The 19,540-nt window shown below is 41.9% G+C and overlaps 1 protein-coding gene across 1 annotated transcript; it reads left to right on the top strand.

Annotated features, from left to right (window-relative positions):
- The first annotated feature begins 12,424 nt into the window (after positions 1–12,424).
- On the top strand, positions 12,425–16,585 carry LOC141609215 (uncharacterized). The gene is made up of 3 exons (XM_074428362.1): positions 12,425–12,837; positions 14,913–15,836; positions 15,938–16,585. Exons 2-3 carry the CDS (start codon positions 14,927–14,929, stop codon positions 15,970–15,972), a joined length of 945 nt encoding a protein of 314 aa, XP_074284463.1. The 5' UTR covers positions 12,425–12,837; positions 14,913–14,926; the 3' UTR covers positions 15,973–16,585.
- Positions 16,586–19,540: the final 2,955 nt, after the last annotated feature.

The following is a 19,540-nucleotide window of genomic DNA, read 5'->3' as shown; positions in this document are numbered from 1 at the left end:
GTGAGGGATTGGGTGATGTGCCGGACGAAGAGCAAGCGTTCTTCTCACAATGTCTACTGGCGGGACGTGAACGCCCTTCAGCTGAGCAGCGTGAGTATCCCATTCGTATTCACTTATACTTCTTATACGTTTCCTTTACTTGATCATAGGAATGATCTTTGCCTTATCTTGTCATAGTGGGTGTCCAGACCTTGGGCGGAGTATGCTGGAGCGCCTCCTTTTGTCGCTGAGGTCCTTCGACCTAGGAGCCCGAGCCGACTGCTGTTGAGGACGTCGATGGGTCCCTGTGTGGTACTGGGCGAGCGTTTGGCTCGTCAGTGCTCTCGGGATGCGTTGACGGTTCCCGTCGATCCTCCCAGGACGATGTTTAGGGAGCCTTCTGAGGCTGAGAGGGAGGCGGACTTGGCTGGTGCCAGTGGCGAGGACCTTCTTCTCCCTGGCGAGGACTTCTCGGCGTTCCTTTACGGGAGGTTGGCGTACTGGCCGGTAGTGGTGAGTATCTTTTACTTTTTCTTGATTTGATTTTGAGAATTACGACGAAAGATCATCGATTGGTGAGAGCTATTTGTCTTTGCAGGAGGTCGAGGCAGCGGGCATCGAGCCCCCAGTGTATCCCGAGACCCTCGAGTACACTGACGCGACTGGGAGGACGACGATCTCCGAGCTGCGTGACTTTGACGTAGCTGTGACGGATCTTTGGCCTAGACGATGGCAAGATTCGATTCGGAGGGTGAGCCTCTAGCTTATATAACTTTCGTGTAGGAACACATTTGATTGAGCTTGTTCAATTTTTTGAGAATTTCTTTTGAAAATGCAGGTCGCGCCGTCCGGTTCGTGGCACTATGGAGGGTGGCCAACCGGCTGCGAGCATCGCCATCAAGGCACTCGTCGGTGGTCGAGGTCGTCGGTATGAACCTTATTTGATTTTTTGATTTTTGATTTCCAATTTTGCTTGCATCGATTGACATGAGCCAATTTATTCTTTGTTTCTGGGGGTGACCGCAAGTGGAGCGAGAGTTGACCCGGTCTCGGGAGGAGACGGCTCGCGTGTTGAGGGAGCTCGAGGTTCGGGATGCCGAGATCGCTGCTCTTGTGGCGAGAGTTGCCGAGTTGGAGGGCGCCAGCAGATAGTTTTGTGTAGTTTTGTAGACTTGTACATTTGGACATCCGATTTTGAACATTTTTGGACTTTGTTTGGGCGCAAGCCCCGGTTGCTTGTACATTTGCTCTGTTTGGTGTATATACGACGGCCTGAGTGCCTTTACTTTGCTTTGGGTTGTGTTGCTTGTATCTGCGAGTTAGTTCTTGAACAGGTTTGGTAGACAACGGTTTACGCCGTCATGCTGCCGAAATTTACATAGAAATCACGCAAAACATACATTTATATATACATATGGCCTTAATTAGCGCAAAATGAGACTCAAAAGAACACAAAAATGCAAAAATTTTGCCGGAAATGACCGGACGGTAGGGAGGGTTACCCCCTAAAAAAGGAAAAAGATAAATCTATAAGTTAGAAAATGTAGAAATGAAATGCTGAAATTCGTTAAAAACGAAAACAAAAGAAAATTATTTCCCAAAAAGAAAATGGAAGTTATTTCCTAAAAAAGAAAATGAGAATTATTTCCTAAAAAGGAAAGGAATTAAGTGTGATGAAATGGCGAAGGCGTCGACGTCGTCTCGAAATGCGTGCCCGCGAATTTAGGAAACCTGAAACATGGTAATCTTCTCGTATTTACCAAAATAAAACCCCGCAGGAATAGGAAATCATGCGTTATAGAATTAGGAAAGATCCAACGCGGAAATCACAGAAGTGAGACTGGGGAAGAGGCGCAGCATGAGCTGCGTCCCTTTGAAGAGGCGCAGCAGTCCGCGCCTGTTCCCAAGCCGGTCCGTTCGGCGGATTTTTGGAAACAAACAATTAGTATAAATAGAAGCGTCGACGGAGCTTTAATTCACATAAATCTTCCGTCTCTTCTTCGTCTATTCACATAAAACTCCCAAAATAAATCTTCAAAAGAAAATTTTTCATTATGAATACTTTGGAGATCCGCTTGAAGGAATGGACCAATGAATTTTCAAATATGGAGAAGCATGACATGGGTGCTTATAACCTTGGGTCTTTATTGAGTTTGAAACTTATTAAGGTTGTAAAACCGTTCTTGGATGCTTGCCTTGACTATTGGGACCCGAATTATCATGTTTTCGCGTTCCCAGGAGGTGACATTTGCCCATTTCCTGAAGAAATTGCTGCTATTGGTGGGTGGGACCCCGAACATTTACCTGCCATTCCTTCCACTTCACAAGGGTATAAGAGCAAATTCAGAGACTTGCTTGGACTGACCAGACTTGAGGTGGATCGTCTAGTTACCCCGAAAGGCGTGAGAATGTTGGACTTTGTGGACCGATTCATCAACAGGGCCGACCCTACTGTTTCTCATGTTGCTAGGAGGAGGGCATTTGGCTTTTGTTTGTTGCATGTGTATGTCTTCCAAGGGCATGTTGATGAAGACTTGAGAGGTGATCCCCGTCTTTTGGGCCTTATTGAGCAAATGGAGGCTGCAGAGCCCAGCTTGCTTATGCTTAGGAGAGATTATTTTGGGCTTGGATAATAGGAAATCCAACCGTGATCTGCCGTTCTTGGGGAGTCCCGTCATTCTGCAGGTAAAGACACATTTTTTTTTCTTTTTTTTTCGTTTTCTTTTTTTTTTTTTCGTTTTTTTTTTCGTTTTTTTTTGATGTCTAATACCTGCTTTTGGTAGGTTTGGCTTATGGAACGGCTCCGATTGATCGAGCCCCCAGTTCATGCACTTTCCTATCATTCCCGTTCGATTGCGATGAGGACGCGGTTGTACATGGTGGACTTCACTCGGGTCTGTGATTATTGGAAGAATAAGCTAAAGAGTGATGATGGCCCGTTGATCAGTGGGTAAAACCGTGGTGGCATCTCAAGTCATCGTCACCTTTGGAGTGTCTTCTTTGGATCCCACTAGGTCCGTGCGCATTCCTGGATTGGAGTTTATGGTATGCATCTTCCCGGAAAGATTGATGAGGCAAGTTGGGCTGAAGCGGGACGATCCCGAGGCTTGACACCGTCCCTTGAGACTCCTATGGCGCTTACTACCGAGAGCCGAAGGGAGTGGGCTATTAAATGGGCCCAAAGAAACATGTGGTTCTTGAACTTCTCCGCCAATGCTTTGTGGGTGTCGATTCTTATCCGAGGTGGAGAAAGGCTCCAACTCCGGAAGAGCGCGAGAGACTGAGGAAACGCGAGCCTGTTGACTACAAGGTGCGCGAGGGAGAGAAAGAGAAGGAGAAGCATCTGACAGAGGGAGAAATAAGAAGCCGGGTTTCAGGTCATTCATCCTTCGAAGAAATCAAAGACTACTCATGTCGCAGAGATGGTGATTGGCAAGAATGGAAGAGTCAGGCCTTGAGAAAGACCGTTGGTGATTAGGTCTGAAGTGGTGCAAGAGCGCCCAGCTCGAGGTCGTGACAAGAAATATGACAAGAATGACAAGGGCAAAGGGAAGATAGAGGAGTAGCCCGAGTCTTTATTTATTATTACTTGGTTATTATTATTATTATTGTTGTAATAAAAGGTGGGGTTTTTAGAATCCTAGCCTATTCTATTTTTATTATGTAACGTACTATTATTATTTTGGAAACGAATGAAATAAAAGGTTAAATGGTTATGAAACCGTTGGGATTTTCTACTTATTATCCTTGTCGAATTTCAAATGCAATGCAAATGTCCTTCTATTTACATTTTAGATATAATGGGTTGAATCCTGTGAAGGATTGCCTACGTATTCACTTAAAAAGCGAAATCAAACCCTTGCGCGTAGTTCGAGTAAATGTAAAAGAATAATCGTTCGAAGCAAGAGCTTGTAATGAACGTAGAAAATAAGCATGAGCTTTTGCTTACTCTGGAGGTGCGAATTTAGTTTATTTGATGATATGAGGATGACAAACTTGTCAAAATGCAAGAGCACAGTGACATCAGCTTATTTCAGCTGGGCCAGGGGCCGTTTATTTAGTGCCACAAGAGCGACACATGGGTTTACGCGAGGCGCGTGTTTAGTCCTATTCTAGGCATAGTACCGTTTCAGTTGGTCAAGGTTTGTGGGGTTTGAAAACTCATTCCCATCTAGGTCTGTAATTCTAACCGCACCCCCTGGGAGTATGGATTTGACTAGAAATGGTCCGGCCCAATTAGGTTTGAATTTTCCCCTTGGGTCAACAGGTAAAAGAGCCCTAACCGATTTGAGTACTAAGTCTCCTTCTTTGATGTTTCTTGGCCTAACCCTTTTTTTGAAAGCTCGTTTGATACGTGCTTGATATGTTTGGACATTATGTAAGGCACGTAGCCTACGCTCATCCAGGAGGATGAGTTCTTCATATCTATCCCTCTTCCAATCGGCCTCCGGGATTTGACTTTCTAGTAGAATACGCAGGGATGGTATTTCTAGCTCGACTGGTTGTACGGCTTCCATGCCGTAGGTCAAATAGAAAGGAGTAGCCCCAGTGGGCGTCCTGACAGATGTACGGTATCCCCATAAGGCAAAGGGTATTTTGCTTGGCCAATCTTTGTAGTTGTCAATCATTTTCTTGAGAATCGAGACAACATTCTTGTTTGCCGCCTCTACCGCGCCGTTAGTCTGTGGTCTATAGGGCGAAGAGTGGTGATGCTTAATCTTATATTTGGCTAGCAATTGCTCGGTTTCAGCTTGGAAGTGTGACCCATTATCGCTAATGATCTCATGTGGGCAACCATATCGACAGATGATGTTGTTTTGTATGAACTTTGCTACATTTTTAGCCGTAAGACCAGTGTAGGAAGCCGCTTCTACCCATTTGGTAAAATAGTCAATTGCCACTAGAATGAAACAGTGACCTCCTATTCCGGCTGGGGTTATCTTTCCGATTATTCCCCATGCAGAAAATGGCCAAGGAGACGTCATTGTGTAGAGCAACGAAGGAGGGACATGTTGTACATTCCCGAAGATTTGACAATTGTGGCAATGTCTTACGTATTTGATGCAATCGGATTCCATTGTGGTCCAATAATATCCCAGACGTGTGATTTTCTTTGCCATCATAGGCCCACTCATGTGAGGACCACATTCTCCGTCGTGGACTTCTTCCATCACCTTTCGTGCCTGTGAATGATCAAGGCAACGTAGGACTACACCAAGAGGTGTTCTTTTGTATAATTCTCCTTGTATCAGAATGTATTGGGAAGCTAATAGGCGTATAGCACGTTGTCCCCTCTTGTCCATATCCGGTGGATAGGTAACATTAAGCTTAAAATTCAGGATTGCTTGGAACCAGGGCTCTTGTGTGATTTCCTCTTCATCGGTGATTTGGTGGACATAAGCCGGCTCTGACCGTCGTTCGATGCACAAAGGCATTTCCATCATGTGATCTGGCATATTTATCAGAGATGCAAGTTTCGCAAGAGCGTCTGCAAATTGATTTTCCTCCCGAGGTAGGTGTAGGTATGTTACGTGATCAAAGAATTGAGCGACTTGGTCTATCCTAGCCTGATAGGGTGCGAGGCTTTCACTTCGGATTTTCCAAGATCCTGTAACTTGGTTGATGATCAGTGATGAATCCCCATGTACTCGGAGGTTTTTAATGCCTAAGCTTATCGCCTCTTGTAGTCCAATGAGACAAGCTTCAGATTCTCATAGCGGCGTTGTTTGTCACCTCGAAGTCGAGTTTGACAAAGAATCGGTGTATGCTCACCTTCGGGAGAAATGAGAAACACTCCTATTCCGAATCCTCTTAAGTTTGATGCTCCATCAAAGTATAGATCCCAGGAGTCTACATCTGTTTGAAGTATATCCTCGTCGGGAAATGACCAAGTATCTATGGTTTGTGCGTCGTTGATAGGATTTTCTGCGAAGAATTCGGCGACGGCGCGACCTTTATGACTTTCGGTGGCACATATTTAAGGTCGAATTCGAGAGAATCGAGTCCATCTTGCCAGACGTCCGTTGAGGACGGGTTTCTCAAGAGGTATTTGATGGATCCATTTTGGAGTATATCTTGACGGAGTAGCTAAGCATGTAGTGACGTAGCTTCTTCGTTGCCCACACAAGAGCGAGGCATGTCTTTTCGAGTTGTGAGTATTTGCACTCATATTCCAAGAACTTCTTACTTAGATAGTAAATAGCTCTTTCTTCACTTCCTACAGTTTGAGCAAAGATAGCACCCATGGCGGTTTCGATTCATTGTGAGATATAAACCAAGAGGTTGATCTCGTTGTGGCGGCATGAGCACCGGTGGTTTAGCCAATATCTCCTTGATTCGGTCAAACGCCTTTTGACAATCATCATCCCACATGGTGTGGTCTGTTTTCTTGAGTTTCTTGAAGATAGGCTCACAATTCATCGTAAGTTTCGATATGAATCGACTTATGTCTTTGTACTTTTCCAGGAATCCTCCTCGACTTCTTTTTCTGTTTGAGGTTGTGGCATTTCAATCGAGCTTTGATTTTGGAAGGATCTATTTCTATACCCCGTTGGCTAACAACGTATCCCAGGAGTTTGCCAGATGTTACCCCAAATGTGCATTTCTGAGGATTGAGCCTCATGTTGTACTTTCGTAGCCTTGCGAAGAACTTGCGAAGGTTCGCAATATGTCCCTCTCTTTCCTTAGATTTGACGATCATGTCATCTACGTATACCTCAACTTCTTTGTGCATCATGTCATGTAGGAGTGTAGTTGCGGTGCGTTGATATGTAGCTCCGACGTTGATCAATCCGAACGGCATTACTGTATAGCAATAGGTTCCCCATTGGGTGACGAATGCGGTCTTATGCATATCTTCCATGGCCATCTTGATTTGGTTATAACCTGCATATCCATCCATGAAGGATAGTAATGCGTGGTCTGCAGTATTGTCCACTAATATGTCAATGTGAGGTAGAGGAAAGTCATCTTTTGGACTCGCTTTGTTCAAGTCCCTAAAATCAACACAAAAACGGATTCTCCCATCCTTTTTGGGTACGGGTACTATGTTAGCTACCCAGTCAGAATACTCGGAAACCTTGATGAACCCGGCTTTGAATTGCTTGTCAACTTCTTCCTTAATCTTTAGAGCCCACTCCGTTCTCATTCGTCGAAGCTTCTGTTTCACAGGTTTGAAACCTGGCTTAATCGGAATCCTATGTTCGGCAATATCCCTGTCGATTCCTGGCATGTCTTTGTAGGACCAAGCGAAAACGTCTTTGAATTCATTTAGGAGGTCTATGAAATCGGCCGTTTCGGTAGAGCTCAAGGTAGTCCCTATCCTAAGTTCTTTGGGTTCTAGTTCGGTTCCTACGTTGATAGGTTCGGTGTCCTCTATTACTGGTCCCCCTTCCCCTTCCTGTAGTATTTCTTTGGCTACGTAGGGAGGTATTTCGATTGAGTCTGGGTCTTGGTCATCCTCAGTATCATCGTAAACAGAATTGCACTCAAGATAACACAAAGAGTAAGAAGAACCTGATTTATTCATATTAAGATTTGAGTAAAGTTGAAACAAAGAAGCCAACTGATCCATGGTCAGTGGCGGCAAAGGGACAGTGGTTGGGACATTTCCCGAACTACTGTGACTACTCGAGGCTAAGCTAGGAGAAACGAAGGGAGTGGGGATGACAACAGGAATAGACTCTCTAATGACTTCTCTAGACTCCGACTCCGACTCCGACTCGAACTCATCGTCTTCTGGTTCTCCTTTGAACATCTCTCCTTCTCCAAAGGTGAGCTTGAAGAGTCTTCCTTGATTGTTGGTCCACTTGATTGATTTTCTCCATCCTTTCGCCGTTCGTGTCGGTTTCTGTGATCAACGCGGTGGGGTTGAAGCGATCGTCTTGAAGTATCATAGTAATGATCTCATCCTGCGCGGCCCTAACGAATCGATCTTCTCCAAACAATAGGCTAACAGCTTGTTCGTCTAAGCAAGGTGCTTGACGGGTTTTGACGGTAGGAACCGTTTCTGGAGGGATGAAGTAGCAATCGTGAAAGATCTCGATTCCGGCTAACTTCCTCTCAAGATAATGCCAAGGTTCGGGAAACCCGTGAAAGAGCTCTGAACTTCCTTCTTGAACAAAGTACCCATTTAAAGTGGGGAGATATGGCCTCATTTGGATTCCCACGTGCTTGCGGTTTTGGACTTGGGCGAGCATTTCGAGAACTTCTTCTTTTGTGGTTTTGTACCCTAGTCCAAGTGGTATCCTCGTTGAGTTGCCTTCCTTGTATGGTGCGAAGGTATTCTTCCGAATAGGGTTTAAAGGCATTCCAGGGAAGTATCCCTGGGATTTGAGTATGTGGTTGACCACCAAGTTGGAGTAGGGATTATAGTATAAGGGTGCCAAATCACTTTCTATAACGCTTACACTTTGGAAGCCCCCAAGTTCGTATACGGGATCCGCAAGGACTTGATTGTTTGATTGCTTCTCGATTATTGCCTTGATGGGTGACGAAGTGATCGTCACTACTTTGCCATTTAGTGGGATCTTGATCTTTTGATGAAGGGTGGATGTTACCGCTTTGGAAGCATGAATCCAAGGCCTTCCTTAAGTATGTTGAATGAAGCTTCGATGTCCACTATTTGGAAGTTAACCTTTCGTTCGATTGGTCCCGTGGCTATGGTTAGGTTAGCAAGTCCTACCACTTTTCGTCGTGTACCGTCATATGCACGTACACCTTGATTGGTGGGAGTCCAATCCGACTCTTTCATGCCTAGCTTGTATGCCGTTTTGAGGGGTATGACGTTGACCGCGGAGCCATCATCTATTAAGGTCATTGGCACATTCTTCTTTAGACAAATGACGGTGATGTATAGAGCAAGGTTGTGATTAGCACCAAAAGGTGGCAAGTCTTCGTCTGAGAAAGTAATAGGATTACTTAGCTTAGGTGATTCTTGGAAGACCAAGTTGACTACATCTTCAGGAGTAGAGTTATGTGCTACATTTAGTTTGGCCAGAGGTTGCAGTAAAGCTTGGCGATGTGGGAATGAGCTTGCTACTAGTTGCCAGACTGAAAGATCAGCCTTTGTTTTCTGTAATTGCGTGAGCAAATGGTCAGTGGGGTCATCTTCGTTGTTATTTGGTGTGACGACGTTGGTTGGACCGTTTTGAGTAGTGTTTTGATATGGGCGACCCGAACGAGTTAGGTGATCCACATCTTGGTCTTCACCATTTTGGACTATTTCTTTGACTAGGGAGTTTTCAATGAGATACTCGTCCTCATCGTCATCGGCCCAAACCCCATTGATTGCAGCTAGTTCCCTCATTCTCATGATATCACCTTCTAGCCGTATGATTTGATCGACTAGTTTATCAACCACGGTGACTACTTCTTGCATAGTGGCATTTTGAGAGAAAATCAATGGTACACGTTCTTTGGGTGTTGCATTGGGATTGCGTAAGGTTGTTACCATGCTTTCTAGTTCCCAAATTTGTCTATCTACACTCCTTGCCCATGTGATGAAGTCGGAAATGGTAGGGGATATAGTAGAGTAGAGCCCTTCTTTCTCAATTGCATGAATTTCATTTTCGGTGGGAGAATTGAGGTGTGAGCAATCTAAGGTAGATTCATCACTTGTAATCACTAGAACTCCAAGAGGATTCTGAGTGTTGTTGGGTTTACCTCCTGGTGGTATTGGGAGTCGACCGTCTTCAATCATATCTTGAAGCACGTGTTTCAACTTGTAGCATTTTTCTGTGTCGTGCCCTTTGCCCCTATGGTATTCACAGTATGAATTTTCATCCCAGAACTTGGACTTCCTTTCGGGTTCGGGAGTGGGTCCAATGGGTTGGAGTTTACCTTGCTTCATTAGCCTTTTTAGAGCGTTGGAGTAAGTATCCCCAAGGTTTGTGAATTTCCTTGGTGGGGTAGTTTTCTTGGATGGCTCGAGAAGGTTAACCTCATCGGTCTTACTAGAAGAGCCGTATGAACGACTTGTGGACCCTTGATATCCTCGACCTACCGTTTTGGACAAGAGTCCTTTACGGATGTCATCTTCAATTCGTGTCCCTAATACGGTTAAGTCCTTGAAAGTCTTGATGTTTTGATATCTCAAATGATTGGCATAGATGGGTTTGAGATTATCCACAAATTTTTCCACAAGAGTAGCCTCATCCGGGCGCTCAACTAGTTGAGTGCTAGTCTTCCTCCACCTACTTAGGAAGTCGGTGAATCCTTCTTTGTCATTTTGGGTAAGAACCTCTAGAGTACGCATGTTGACTTTGATCTCGGCATTATCCGCATATTGTTTAGAGAACTCGATTGCGGCGTCCTCCCAAGTAGCGACCTTCTTGTGATCTAAAGTGTAGAACCATTGCTTCGGGATGGTGTCAAGAGATGAAGGAAAGATCCTTAAGAACATCTCGGGTTTGATGCCTTTGATAGACATGTAATCCTTGAAGGCACGGATGTGGTTTAACGGGTTCTCGTGTCCCTTGAACTTAGGGATATCCGTCATGTTAAAGTTAGTTGGCAATTTGGAATTGACGGCTTCATACTTGCGATTGTTCTCCCTATAAATGTCATCCCTCTTAAGGTACATCAATTGCTCCTCTAGGTATTGGAGTCTTTTCTCAGCTGCAGTCATCCCCATGAAAGGATTCTCATCCCTAGATTCATCATCGGAGTTACGTATTACTTCACTCTCAAGAGGAGGCAACCTTCCCTCTACGGCGTAGATACGGCCTTCGATGAGTTCAAGGCGGTCATAGGTTTGTTCTTGAGTAGATTGCATTTGGGATAGCGCGGCCAGGATTCGATCATTACTATTCTGGAGTTGGTGGAAGTTTGTTTCATCACTTGATCCGGGCATCTTGGAAACTGGATAAGAGATCGGCGACGAATCAAAACACGATCGACCATTCTATCACACTTGCTAAAAGAGAAAAAGTTTTGACTTGTGAAGTGGGTGTGTGCCACTTGTGTTGAGTGAGTTTTGAAGAAAGACAAGGTCTTTGAAAATGTGTGTCCTAGTCAACTGTAGTGTTGTTGTAGGAGTGGACTCGAAGTGAGGTTTTGAAATGGGTTTGTGGCCCGAATTTTGACACGACAAACGGACAGAGTTTTGACCGGATTTTACGCTAATTAGAAGCCCTATTTAGAAATTCTTGTTTGAAAAAGGGTTTTGATTTTTGAAAATTCGTCATGGTTTTGTTTAGAAATGGTGATCACGTAAGGTTTACACATTCATACAAGCATTATAACGGGATGCTGAGTGCATTTAGAAGGGTTTTGGTTTAAAGGGTGGGTTGCCATACCGAACCATCAAACCCGAAGTCTGTGGAGAGGCTCGTGCCAAACAAGAGTAAGGCCGATTCCTAGTCCATTTCCTCAAGTAGTGAAGGCCCTTGATACAAACAAGAGTAAGCATCATGGTATGGATGACATCAATCGCTATCCATCCTTAGGCCCAAATAAGAATTAGGACCGTTTAGACGGGACGATTGGTCGAATGGGTTGGGTTGGGCCTAGGAAGGCCGAATTAAACGGTCTAGGAAGACCGAGTTATGAAAACCGACAATTGTCTTGTACAAACTATTCCCTAACCTTGTTCAAGTTTCACCCTTGGCTACACGTAAGTGTATGATCCCCAGCGGAGTCGCCAAACTGTGGACAGCGGGCCGCCCACGGGGGCGCTTGGTGAAAACGAAACAAGCGTTTGCATTTTGTATGGAGTCGCCACCAATTTTTATGGGAAATTGGAACCGTTCGAATACCTCGTGTCTGTTGGAGTTAGTGTCCTCCACAATAGTGCGTTAACATAATAAATCTCATTAATAGAATATCATCAGATATTTAATTATTTGATCCTCGTCAGTTGATTAACGTAAATCGATAACGGTTGGCTGACTAGAGTTTGACGTTATTGTCGTGAGACGGCGGTGATCAATACCCCTTTCGGTCACACCTAAAGGAACGAACCCCAATTGATAACTAATTAATTGTATGAGATACAATTCATTTAGTCCCTTGATTTATAGACTAAGAGGTTAGTCGATTATTATTAGAGAGATTTCGAGTTGCGAACTCGAGGAGCGGCAGTTATTATTTAATTATGCGATAATTAAATAATAAGTTTTGGGAAACGGGTTTTAGTTAATTAATCGTAATTTACTAAAATTGTACTAATTGATTAATGTGATTAATATTAGTACGTAAATAATATGTGTAGTGGTACACGTATATTTACGGAGTGAATTGGACGAATTTATTATGGAAGCATTTAAACATGATACGATGTTTAAAATGAAAATTACACGGATTTGTGCGACAAATATAAAAACCAACATGGACTCGTATATGGTCATGTGGACCGTGTAAAATAAGTGTAATGGATGATTACTCACATAATCATTTTACCTTATTTTGTATACTACCATAATATATGTCTTATACTACATTTTGCATGTGATGTAAGATAAAATTATAAAACAAATAATTGTCCACTAGAGCCAACTCCACCCGCCACTTCCTTTCCCATTTCTACACTCCATATATTTGTTCATTTGTTCACTCCATCTTTCTTACACAATTCATTCATTTTGCATGTGAACAAAACCTCTTCCATCTCTCTACATCATTTCTCTAGTATACAATTATTACTAAGAATAGTTAGTAATATTACTATTATTATTATCAAGGGTACATATTAATAAGTTACTAGTTCATACTTATTAATATTGTTGGGTAGTTCTTGGGTGCTACTTGGAGGAGACTTTCTATTTGAAGGTTTTTCAAGGAGGATCATCCACATCATTTTAGCTCAAGAACAAATTAGTAAGGAGAACTAATTTATGCCCATTTTACCTCATATTCAATGTAAGGAAATTGTTTTTCCTTATACTTTGTTTTTTATGCTTTCATATTAGCATGCATGTTACATAGATCACATAAACAACAATTTATGAGATAAATTTATTTTATTAGAGAGTCTAATATGGATCTATGATCTTTCAAGTGGTATCAGAGCTTAGGCTTGTAATTTGCATGTTGATTTTAAGCATTTTTATGAATTATGAGATAATTAGTAAAAACTCAAAAATTTTGTTAGAAGAGGTTTTGGCACGAAATTTTTGGGACATGCATAACTAATGATCTCAAAAGGTTTGTGGAATTTTTTGGTGATTTGTCAAGTAATTTTGCTAATTTTAATGATTTTTGGTAGAAAACCGAGTCAAAATGTCGCATTTTGGTGAAAAATTGACTAAAATTAGTTAAATGTTGATTCGGTGCATGGCTTTTTTATGGTAGTTCATGCATATTTTCTACTGATTGTATGCAAAAGGTTGAAGGTTGGTTCGAATTTTTGCATGTTTATTGGTTTTTTGAGTAAAAAGTCGATAAAAGTCCAATTAATTAATCATAATTTCGAATTTTTGGATTCTGCCTATGATAAATTTATGTACATTTAAGAATATTATTTAAATGTCAAAAATAATTTTGCATGTGTGTTTTCACTTTGTTTTGATGTTTATTGGTTTTAGTGGTTAAAAACCGATAAATATCGATTTTTTTCTTCACAAAATTTATCCGAAATTTTTGGGCAATTTTTATGACTTTTTGGTGTTCTTGGGAGTGTTCCAGAATACTAAAAATTTTTGTTTCAATTGTTTGGGTAATTTTTCAATTATTTTGGATTTTTACTTAAATATTATGATTTTTCCGATTTAATTAGCAAATTATCACCAAACCAAACTAATAATTTGTCATAAAATTACTGAGGACTAATTTTGAGGTTCAAAACAGTTTGGATTATTAGTTTGGACTTAAATGAGATTTAAGAGTTAATTATTGATTTTTACATGTTAAAAATCGATTAAATCCACAAAACCGAGATGGATACCAATGAATGATAGGTAGGGCGATTTTGGCATCATATTTACAGCATTTTAAGCATATTTATTTAAGTTGAATGAATGATTGTCATTTATTTAAAGTATTTATCTTTTGTACCTAGTATGGCCTAGTTAATTTTTAATCGTTATTACCCGAAATGAATGGGAATATCGATTTGTTTGTAATTAAATACGATCTCGTATCGTCGGTTTGTAATTAATTAATAGTTTCATTCATTTTATTAATTAATGTATAATAGGAATAGCTATGTAATTCATTTGTAATAGTTATTTTACCGGCGTTTCCAAAAGACGGATTACAACGAGACGGAGTCTATTTTTGGAAGGTGTTCCAAATCCCACAAGGAAGAGCCACTTAAGGAATGAAGAGGCAAGGGACCAAGGAGTTGGTTTCCGAAATGTAATAGACTATTTGTTTATTAACTAGGAGGCCATACTAGGATTTATTCATATGCTTACATGTTTGCTTGTTTTATTTTCGCGCATGCCAAAATCGCCATTCACATGCATTTTATTTTTCGCGGTTGTCAATTCACGTCATTTACATTCACTGAATTAATTCACTTATAAGGAATTTATGACTAAATTGACAAGATCTCTCACATAACTAAAATTGAGATTAGCCTTACCAATTAGTAACACCTATGAATCTCTTGTTCATTAGAGCCACGCTCGCCCAAGCGGGGTGTTCTCTTTTTACCTTGGGTAAGTAGGGTGGTAAGCGGTTATCACACGCCAAAATTGGTTGGACTCAACGGGATATAAGACGGTCTTGTGTTCCGGGGCTAGTAGATGAATTTGAGGAAATTTGTCGACCAAGAGTTCTAGAGGTAGAATTAGTCAACGTGACTTACCGAATTTACGCAATTATGGGATGTTTCGCCCAAGCGATGCTCATTTTTGTTTAAACTTTGGGTCTTGGAATCATTTATATAATTTAGTGGGAGGTCATTATATAAATGCTAAAATTTGCTAAACATGTTTTTACAAGTAATTTTTTAAAAACAATGAATGTTAATTTTTCCTTTTTTGTTGTAGCATTTTAATTCGCAATGGCAACTTCATCCACTCCATCGACTACTTCACTAGGCAAAGATTCATGGCTAAGGTCCGTAATGGACAAATGTATTTTAAAAGATGACGGTAGTAACTTTCTTGAATGGGAATCCAACATCAAAAGTGCCGCGTTGTCCGACAATGTGCTCACTTACTTGACCGATGCTCCTCCTATCGAGCCCGGTGCAAGAGCTTCATCGGCGGTGCGGACCGCCTATGATGACTATGTGAGGATGTTGAATGATATCAAGAATGTGTTGATATGGTCAATATCGCCAAAGCTCAAGCTATCATGCATTTCTTTAAATGCTTACGAGATATTCACTCGTATGATCACTATGTTTTCACAAACACCTAAAGTCCGTCAATACGATGCGGCGGCAAACTTCTTTGAAGCTAAGCTTGAGAGGGGCCAAAAGGTTGGTCCCCTTGTCCTTAAAATGGTCGAATATGTTGACATCCTAGAGCGTCTAGGGTGTAAGATTCCTAAGACTCTTGTGGTGGATCGTATCCTTCACTCACTCCCCACCAAGTTTGCCAACTTTAGGGTAAACTACAATATGAATGACATGGATAAGAGTTACCATGAAATTCATGCACTCCTCACCCAAGCGGAGAGGGATATGGAGGCTAGTGGGAGTGAAAAGGGAGATGTTTTAACCATGAAGTTAAAGAATATGTCTCTTGGAGTCAAGAAAGGAAAGGGAAAAGAAAAGTCCCAATTCAAGAAATCGTCAAAGAAAATTGACAAGGGAAAGGGGAAGGCCGTTGTGAATGGCAATCCCAAGGCAAAAAGTGTCAAGCTCTCTGAGGCCGAATGTTTCCATTGTAATGGGAAGGGGCATTATAGGAGGAGTTGTCCCAAATACTTGGAGGATATCAAGGAAGGGCGTGTGACGCCTATTGGTATGATTTCCTCTCTCTATGTGATAGACGTTAATTATGCTTGTACTTCCACTTGGGTACTTGATACCGGATGTGGCTCTCACCTTTGTAACCATTTGCAGGGTATAAGGGACGTGCAAGCACTAGCAAAAGGTGATGTGGATCTCCGCATGGGCAATGGAGCTAGAGTAGCCGCCGTTGCCGTAGGGACCTATGTGCTCACTTTAGCTAGTGGTTTAGAGTTGTATTTAAATAAGTGTTATTTTGTACCAACTTTAACTACGAACATCATCTCCATTTCCGCGTTAGACGCGGAAGGCTTTTGTTTTATGATTAAGGACAAGTGTTGTACTTTTTCTTTAAATGATGTGGTTTATGGCAAGGCCATTTCAATTGGTGGCATTTATGTTTTAAATGATGTTAATGACGTTTATCATATGGAAACTAAAAAGCTCAAGAAGGGTGATCCAAATGAATCCTACCTTTGGCATTGTCGTTTAGGCCACATAAACGAAAGACGCATTAAGAGACTTGCTTCATCAAAAGTGCTCAAACCATTTGGTTTCGAATCTTATGGTACATGCGAGTCTTGCCTTTTAGGCAAGATGACTCGTGCACCTTTTGCGGGAAAAGGGACACGAGCTAGTGAGGTTTTGGCTCTCATACACACGGATGTGTGTGGACCATTAACCATCACCGCTAGAGGAGGTTTTCTCTACTTCATTACTTTTACTGATGACTTAAGTAGATATGGGTATGTCTACTTAATGAAGAACAAAAGTGAAGCCTTTGACAAGTTCAAAGAGTTTCAAAGGAAGTAGAGAACCAATTGGATAAAAAGATAAAGACTCTACGGTCCGACCGTGGTGGTGAGTATCTAAATATTGAATTTGATTCACACCTAAAAGATTGTGGTATAGTATCACAATGGACTCCTCCTGGCACACCACAACTAAATGGTGTGGCCGAAAGGAGAAACCGAACTTTACTTGATATGGTTCGGTCAATGATGAGTCTAACTGAGCTTCCTAGTTCATTTTGGGGTTTTGCCCTCTTGTATGCAGTATTTTCACTAAATCGAAGCCCGACTAAAGCGGCCGATAAGACTCCATATGAGATATGGAGAGGGAAAGTCTCTCATTTGTCATTCATGCGTATTTGGGGTTGCGAAGCATACGTTAAGATCAAGTCTGACAATAAGCTTGCACCCAGGTCTGACAAATGTCTTTTTGTAGGATATCCAAGGGAAACACGTGGCTATTACTTCTACAATAAACACGAGAACAAAGTGTTTGTGGCTCGTGATGCTGTCTTCCTAGAAAAGGAATTTATTTCTAGGAGACAGAGTGGGAGAAAATTTGAACTTGAAGAAGTTCGAGAGCCACAAACCGAGAATGAGGTAGAGGAGAATGTGGAGGATAGCATTCCCTCTTCCTCTGAAACGGTAATTATTCCTAGAAAGTCAAGTAGGATTTCTAATCCACCTGATCGCTACCTTGGTAACATCGAAGAGGATGGTGTTTTGTTACTTCTTGAAAGTAATGAACCCACTACCTACAAATCGGCCATGTCTAGTCCCGACTCCTCGCTTTGGCTAGAAGCCATGCGGTCCGAAATGGATTCCATGTACGAGAACCAAGTATGGGACTTGGTGGATTTACCTGAGGGAGTGCGACCTCTTCAGTGTAAATGGATATACAAAATTAAACTCGGCGTGGATAAACATGTGGATGTTTACAAAGCTAGATTGGTGGCAAAAGGTTTCACCCAAGTTCATGGTTTACACTATGACGAAACCTTCGCTCCAGTCGCTATGCTAAGGTCCATTATGATAATATTAGCGGTTGCCGCATTTCATGATTATGAGATTTGGCAAATGGATGTCAAAACCGCCTTTTTGAATGGGATTCTAGAAGAAGAGGTGTACATGATACAACCCGAAGGTTTTGTGGATACATCTAACCCTAAGAAGGTGTGTAAGCTCAAGAAGTCCATTTATGGTCTTAAGCAAGCATCTAGGAGTTGGAATCATCGCTTTGATCATGTCATTAAACAATACGGATTCACTAGAAGTGTGGAAGAACCGTGTTTATACATGAAGTTTAGTGGGAGTAAGGTTGTATTCCTTGTCCTATATGTGGATGACATATTTCTCATTGGGAATGACATTCCATCGCTCACTTCCGTTAAGGAGTGGCTAGGGAAACACTTCCAAATGAAGGACTTGGGAGAGGCACAACAAATCTTAGGTATCCGGATCTATAGGGATAGGTCCAAGAGGATACTAGCATTGAGTCAAGAAGCTTATATTGACAAAGTTCTTGACCGGTTCAATATGAAAGACTCCAAGAGAGGATTTCTACCTATGGGCCAAGAGATTACTTTGAGCAAGTCACAGTCTCCCTCTACCCCTAAGGAAATTGAACACATGAAGACCGTCCCTTATGCTTCCGCTGTTGGGTCTATCATGTATGCTATGATTTGCACTCGTCCCGACGTTGCGTATGCCTTGAGCATGACAAGTCGGTTTTAAGCCAAGCCTGGTGAGAGTCACTGGATAGCCGTAAAGAACATCCTTAAGTACTTGAGAAGAACTAAGGATTCGTTCTTAGTGTTTGGAGGAGAAAATGAGTTGTGTGTAAGAGGTTACACGGACGCAAGTTTCCAAACTGATCGGGATGACATGAAATCCCAATCCGGCTACGTGTTTATGCTAAATGGAGGAGCTGTTTGCTGGAAGAGCTTCAAGTAAAGTGTTACTGCGGATTCTACAATGAGAGGTGAATACCTTGCGCGTCTCGAGGTCGCGAAGGAAATTTGTTTGGATTAGGCAATTCATGGAGGGGCTAGGAGTAGTCCATTCCACCAAAGATCCTATCACTCTATATTGTGATAACAATGGAGCTATTTTTCAAGCCAAAGAGCCTAAGTCTAGTAACAAATCTAGACACATTGAAAGGAAATACCATGTAATTAGAGATTATGTGGAAAGGAAGGAAATTGACATTTGTAAGGTTGGGACGAGATGACAACATTGCGATCCTTTAACCAAGCCTTTATCAAAGGCTAAGCATGATGGTCATGTCGTCTCTATGGGATTGAGACGAGTACCGGATTTTCTTTAGATTATGGATATGTAATAATTGGATAGTGTATCTTTTATTATATATATGATAATCATATTCATTGTTTTCGTATTCATTCTTTTATGAATTTTTATTTAGTGTGACTAAATTTTAATACCTTGTTTATCCGAATAAGTTGTGGAGACAATGTTGAACACTATTCAAGTGAATAAGATGAACATTGTATTTTGTCCCTAGTCACTTAATGAGGTGACGTCTCGGAGTGACTAGATTGTAAGTCGATTGATGGTTGTTCAACACCATAAGGTCATATGTGATGACTGGTCGATTACATAGGCAGAGTGTATGACACTTTGTCGGACAGTGACCATTTAGAGAGTCCCTAAGTTCTATTATAGACGCCTGGTCGTGGCGGGGATCTCTAAGATGTTCTAATGAGTCGATTCTTTTGACTGGAGACTATTATCCGAGCAGGTGCGTTTCCGAGTGACTTTGGTTTTTGTCCTAGGTCGTGCCGTGAAAGGAGGCCAAAAGGGCATTTACTAGGTCATGGTGAGTCAGATTGTGCAATAGGATAGATAGGGCATACAGGAAGTGTCCACCCACGTTGGGTAACTATATCTCAAGGCCACTCGAGGA

Source organism: Silene latifolia, chromosome 10 (assembly GCF_048544455.1).
Source record: "Silene latifolia isolate original U9 population chromosome 10, ASM4854445v1, whole genome shotgun sequence".
Lineage (NCBI taxonomy): Eukaryota > Viridiplantae > Streptophyta > Magnoliopsida > Caryophyllales > Caryophyllaceae > Silene > Silene latifolia.
This window is presented reverse-complemented; position numbering and strand designations above follow the sequence as displayed.

Excerpts from the sequence above, each read along its gene's own strand:
- LOC141609215 (XM_074428362.1), top strand. The coding sequence starts at position 14,927 with ATGGCAACTTCATCCACTCCATCGACTACTTCACTAGGCAAAGATTCA. Across the intron at positions 15,837-15,937 it reads AGGGCGTGTGACGCCTATTG|GGTATAAGGGACGTGCAAGC; the intron begins GTATGATTTCCT and ends AACCATTTGCAG.